This window comes from Pristis pectinata, chromosome 38, assembly GCF_009764475.1.
Source record: "Pristis pectinata isolate sPriPec2 chromosome 38, sPriPec2.1.pri, whole genome shotgun sequence".
Lineage (NCBI taxonomy): Eukaryota > Metazoa > Chordata > Chondrichthyes > Rhinopristiformes > Pristidae > Pristis > Pristis pectinata.
In genome coordinates, this window is record NC_067441.1 from 3,205,659 (window position 1) to 3,212,051 (window position 6,393).

Consider the following 6,393-nt stretch of genomic DNA (forward strand, 5'->3'; position numbering starts at 1 on the left):
TCACCCTGCGTCTGACCCCGAGAGTGTGTGATGGGACGGTGTAGAGGGAGCTTCACTCTGTGTCTGACCCCGGGAGCGTGTGACGGGACGGTGTAGAGGGAGCTTCACTCTGCGTCTGACCCCGGGAGTGTGTGACGGGACGGTGCGGAGGGAGCTTCACTCTGTGTCTGACCCCGGGAGTGTGTGATGGGACGGTGTAGAGGGAGCTTCACTCTGTGTCTGATCCCGGGAGTGTGTGACGGGACGGTGTAGAGGGAGCTTCACTCTGCGTCTGACCTCGAGAGTGTGTGACGGGACGATAGTTTGACAATATAGTTCTGATATAGACAAGATCAGGAAAGGCCATTCCACCCGTCAGTACTGTTGTACCCAGATGCAAAGTTAACTTCTCCACGTTTGACCCCGCCCATGTTCTCTGTCGATACCTCAGAAACAGGAGCAGGAGGAGGCCATCCGGCCCGTCGAGCCTGCTCCGCCATTCAATGATCATGGCTGATCTGGCCGTGGACTCAGCTCCATCTACCTGCCTTTTCCCCATAACCCTTAATTCCCCTACTATGCAAAAAATCTATCTGTGTCTTAAATATATTTAATGAGGTAGCCTCTACTGCTTCCCTGGACAGAGAATTCCACAGATTCACTACTCTCTGGGAAAAGCAGTTCTTCCTCATCTCCACCCTAAATCTGTTCCCCTGAATCTTGAGGCTATGTCCCCTAGTTCTAGTCTCACCTACCAGTGGAAACAACCTTCCTGCCTCTATCTTATCATAATTTTATATGTTTCTATAAGATCCCCTCTCATTCTTCTGAATTCCAGCGAGTATAGTCGCAGGCGACTCAATCTCCCCTCATCGGCTAACCCCCTCATCTCCAGAATCAACCTTTTGAGCCTCCTCTGCACTGCCTCCAAAGCCAGTATATCTTTCCTCAAGTAAGGAGACCAGAACTGCAGGCAGTACTCCAGGTGCGGCCTCACCAGTACCCTGTACAGTTACAGCATCACCTCCCTGCTCTGAAATTCAATCCCTCCGGCAATGAAGGCCAACGTTCCATTTGTCTTCTTGATAACCTGTTGCACCTTCTGCGATTCGTGCACAAGCCCTCCCGAGTCCCTCTGCACAACAGCACGCTGCAATCTTTCACCATTTAAGTAATAATCTGATCTTCTATTTTTCCTTCCAAAGCGGATGACCTCGCATATACCAACGATACCCTCCTCAGGGTTGTGACAGGTGGCTCTCTCTGCCCTTCCGAGCCATGAACCCTCGCCCCCACCTCAAAGTCTGGTGACCCCCTACCAGAGACAGATGGCGAAGGGTTAATCCCAGGGGCTAGCAGCTGGGCAGTGGGTGAAGGGCCTCCTGCAGGGTTGGGCTGGTTGCAGAGTCTGGTGGGAGGTGGACGTTGGTGGAGGGAGGGGTTGGTGGGGAACGGGGGCACACTGGGAGGGGCAGGGGGTGGTGGGATGGTGAGAGGGTCTGAGACACCCCCCCCACCCCCCCCAAGCGATGATCACAGCCGCTTCTTTCTCCCTCGGGCAGAAGTTCAAGATCCGGATCGAGGACCCTCCGCGGCGGAAACACATGGTGTTCCTGGGGGGCGCGGTGCTGGCGGACATCATGAAGGACAAGGAGAGCTTCTGGCTGAGCCGGCAAGAGTACGAGGAGAAGGGCATCCGTGTGCTGGAGAAACTGGGCGTCACTGTGCGATAGGAGGCCACCGGCTGCCTCACACACCCCGCACAGACCGCACACGCGATGCACCACACATACTACACACACACAATACATCACACATGTGCAATGCATCACACACAACACGTAATTCACATGCACCACACACAATGTACACACAACACGCACACAATGCACCACACACATGCACAATGCCCAAGCAAACGCCGCACACCACGCCTGCCGCGCAAGCACACCACAGACTGCAGACTGTACACCCGTGCACCACCCACCCACGTCCCCCTTCCCGCACACCGCACACTGCACTTTATAACACACAGGCGTAACTGCACACATCACCCCACGCTACACGCAAACACCGCACACGCAAACACCGCACACGACCTGTGCATGCACACACATGGAAAGTGCAGCAGAGAACACAACGCAGGTTATGCAACAGGCGGCAATGCAACAAGTCCCCCTGCACACAGACATGCACCAGAGCAGACCGCAACTAATGCAAGGGTGCACCCACAGCACAACCTCTGGACAACTCACCCAGGGCGTGTGTGCTTGCAGCCCGGCGCAGGCACACCTCTGTGAGCCTTGGGGAGGGTCAGAGGTCCAACCTCCCCCAGGGTTTGCCGGGGGGGGGAGGGGAGGGGGTCGATCCCAGTTCTCCCATAGGTGGACGGTTAGGGAGGGAGGGAGGAAGGGGTATTCCCTAACACCCCCCCCCCCACAAGGAGGCAGAGAGAGGTCCCGCAGTGGGGGGAGTCCGACTGCAGGGAATGGTGACCCCAGATCCCCGTAAAGGGTGGGGTTGCCGACCGGGTCTCCGTCTCTGGACAGATGGCCTCAGGGCCGTTCCTTCCTCGTCCTGACCCCTCCCTGTCCCCAGACCCTTCCCCAAAACACCAGCAATGAAATCCCCCCTCCCCTCCCCACCCCACCCCTCCCTCCCCCTGAAACCAACTCTGTGCTGATGCAAAGAATAAACGCCAATTCTACAGCACACTTGCTGACTCGTGGAGGTTACCGGTTGTCGGGAGATGGTGTCGCGTCTGTGTGTGTGTCTGTGTGTCTCTGTGCCTGTGTGTGTGTTTGTGTCTCTGTGCAAGCATGTGTCTGTGTGTGTTTCTGAGTCTTCAGGTGTGTGTGATTGTGTCTCTGTGTGAGTGTGGATGTGTGTGTCTCTCTGTGTCAGTATGAGTGTGTCTGTGTGTCTGAGCCTTGTGTGTGTCTGTTTTTGTGTGTGTCTGTGTGTGTTTATGTCTCTATGTCTGTGACTTTGTGTGTGTGTGTGAGTGTTTGTCTCTGTGTGTGTCTCTGTGCAAGGGAGTCAGTGTGTGTGAGTGTGTCTGTGTGAGGAGTGAGCTTCACTCTGTACGAACGACCACCTGAAGAGGGAGCACAGAGTCCACTGTCTCTGGAGGCCTTCGGGGATCAGTGGGCACCACAGTGGCCAGACAGTTCCTGGGCAGTTCCAGCACAGTTCCTAATCTGAGAACTGGATAAAGAAACCACTTCATTAAAATAAAAAGCATGGAGCTGAGAGCAGAGGAACACACGACAGCACATGGCTCAGATCAGTCCCGTCACAGCATGTCGAGAGGGCTCAGCTGGGACGATCCCAGGTGTGTACACCTGTTACAGGGAACAGCAGTTCCATCTAACAGGGCCCTCTGCTCATTCCTCGAATTGCTGGTCCCAGTAAATGGGGGATTCACAGGAGGGTCCCAGTAATTCCCCACTTACTGGTCCCACCCTGAACCCATCAACTCCCCAGTTACTGGGGTCTCTGAGGGGCACGGGCAGGGTGAATGCACTCAGTCTTTTTCCCAGCACTGGGATACCAAGAACTGGAGGGCACAGGTTTAAGGTGAGAGGGGAGAGATTTAATAGGAACCTGAGGGATCTGTCTATGGAATGAGCTGCCAGAGGAAGTGGTTGAGGCAGGTCTAAATCAGAATCAGAACCAGGTTTATTATCACTGACGTATGTTGTGAAATGTGTTGTCTTGCGGCAAGACATGAAAATTACTATAAGTTACCAAAAAAAATAGTGTAAAAGAGGAATAACGAGGCAGTGTTCATAAGTTCATGGACCGTTCAGGAATCTGACGGCGGAGGGGAAGAAGCGTTCCCTGAATTGCTGAGTGTGGGTCTTCAGGTTCCTGTACCTCCTCCCCGATGGTAATGTATTGGTATTGGTATTGGTTCATTATTGTCACTTGTACCGAGGTACAGTGAAAAACTTGTCTTACATACCGATCGTACAGGTCAATTCATTACACAGTGCAGTTACATTGAGTTAGTACAGAGTGCATTGATGTAGTACAGGTGAAAACAATAACAGTACAGAGTAAAGTGTCACAGCTACAGAGAAAGTGCAGTGCAATAAGGTGCAAGGTCACAACAAGGTAGATCGTGAGGTCAGAGTCCATCTCATCGTATAAGGGAACCGTTCAATAGTCTTATCACAGTGGGGTAGAAGCTGTCCTTAAGTCTGGTGGTACGTGCCCTCAGGCTCCTATATCTTCTACCTGATGGTAGTAACGAGAAAAGGGCACGTCCTGGGCGGTGAGGGTCCTCAGTGATGGATGCTGCCTCCTTGAGGCACCCCCTCTTGAAGATGTCCTCGATGGTGGGGAGGGTTGTGCCCGTGATGGAGCTGGCTGAGTCTACAACCCTCTGCGGCCTCTTGCGATCCTGCACGTTGGAGCCTCCGTACCAGGCGGTGATGCAACCAGTCAGAATGCTCTCTGCCGCATAGCTGTAGAAATTTGTAGGAGTCTTTGGTGAAATACCGAACCTCCTCAAATTCCTAATCAAGTGGAGCCACCGGCGTGCCTTCTTCGTGGTTGCGTCATTATGTTGGGTCCAGGATAGATCCTCCGAGATGTTGACGCCCAGGAACTTGAAGCTGCTCACTCTTTCCACCGCTGACCCCTCAATGAGGACTGGTGTGTGTTCCCCCCGGCTTCCCCTTCCTGACGTCCACAGCCAGTTCCTTGGTCTTGCTGAGGTTGAGCTTGAGGTTGTTGTTACAACACCACTCAATCAGCCCATCTACCTCAGTCCTGTACGCCTCCTCATCGCCGTCTGAGATTCTGCCAACAACAGTGGTGTCATCGGCAGGTGAATTAAAATGCACTCAGACAGGTACATGGATAGGAAAGGTTTTGAGGGATATGGGCCAAACGTGGGCAAATGGGACTGATTTAGATGGGATTCTTGGGCAGAATGGACCAGTTGGGCCGGAGGGCCTGTTTCCATTCCCTGGAACCAACACTTAATCTCCATTTATCAGTGTGCACTTCTAATCCCACATACACTGACGCCCTCCCCTGAATCCCTGTTAACTCCCTGCTGATCCCCATTCAAAGTATCCTCCACTGATCCCTCCTCCACTGGGTCCCTACACTAGTTCACTATTTAAGGGACCATCTCAAATCCCCCATTTACAGGGATCACGAATGCGCTGGGGTCCCAGTAAATAGGTGGACGACATTGTTAAATAGGGAAATGGGGCTGTTGTTCCCTGTAGTATACACAGTGAGTGCCATTCCCTACGATATCCAGTGACCCAGTATCTCCCAGTAAGCCCTGGTCTCTGACTGAGAAACCACATGCTGGGTGTTTATAAGTCTGTTGAACTCTGCCCTGTGTTAATCGGTGCTGACGAGCAGCTTAGAACAGCTCAGCACTCTCTGTAAATAACTGTGGTTGTGTTTGTGTGTGTACAGAGAGCTCTGTGTCTTAGTAATGCCTATCAACATGCTTAATCCTCCTTCAGAAACTGAATTGTTTTCGAGTTTGCTCACACAACCACAGCCCAGCCTCTCTCCGTCACGTCCTATGTAGTTGCTGACTCACATCTGTGCTCTTAACTCTTTCCCAGCTGTTGATAAATCAGCGGTGTGCCCAGAGAAGTTCACGGTTCATGTCTACTCGATCGTGACTGGGGGTGGAGCTGATGACTGATTTATTAGCCAGCCCCCCCCCCCCCCACTATCTTCCTGCCCTCGAAAGGTCACCCCATCCTGCTCCTAAAGGTGCACTCCAGCCCTCAAGGGTCAACCCATCTTGAGGGGTCAGCCTTGCCCCTAAAGGTTAACCAGTTTCCTCAGGTTTACTGACCGGGGTGTATACTGTAGACTCCCCATCCCCTCTCTCTCCCACCCCTCCAGTACCAGTTCCTTCCTCAGACATGGAGGCAGAGGAGGTTCGCCTTGCTGCAGGAGGCAGGGGCTGGAGCCTCAGCTGAGGTTGAAGTCAAAGTCGAGTTTATTGTCAGATGCACAAGTCCATGTGTGCACGGGTGCAGTGAAAAACTTACTTGCAGCAGCATCACAGGCACAGAGCATCAGGTACACAACATTCACAAGGAGAACATAAATTAAACACAATTTTTGCAAGAAAGAGCACAATTAGAATGAAAAAAAGCAAAGTCCATTTTGGTGCAAAGTGATCAAAGTGGTCCCAGTGTTGCTGTACTGAGGCAGTGATTAGGGTTGTGCCGGTTGGTTCAAGAACCGAATGGTTGAAGGGAAGTCGCTGTTCCTGAACCTGGTGGTGTGGGACTTCAGGCTTCTGTACCTCCTGCCTGATGGGAGCTGCGAGGAGATGGCACGGCCCGGATGGTGGAGATCTTTGATGATGGACGTTGCCTTCTCGAGGCAGCGCCTCCCGTAGATACTCCCGATAGTGGGGAG

General features: G+C 52.9%; 1 protein-coding gene across 1 annotated transcript in view; it reads left to right on the forward strand.

Annotated features, from left to right (window-relative positions):
• Nucleotides 1-2,692, forward strand: part of LOC127587064 (actin-related protein 2-like) — a 14,914-nt gene extending 12,222 nt beyond the window's left edge. The window contains exon 9 of the mRNA XM_052045238.1: nucleotides 1,542-2,692. Within this exon, the coding sequence (XP_051901198.1) occupies nucleotides 1,542-1,712 (171 nt within the window). The 3' untranslated portion in view covers nucleotides 1,713-2,692. The remainder of the gene's footprint in view (nucleotides 1-1,541) is intronic.
• The last annotated feature ends 3,701 nt before the right edge of the window (nucleotides 2,693-6,393 follow it).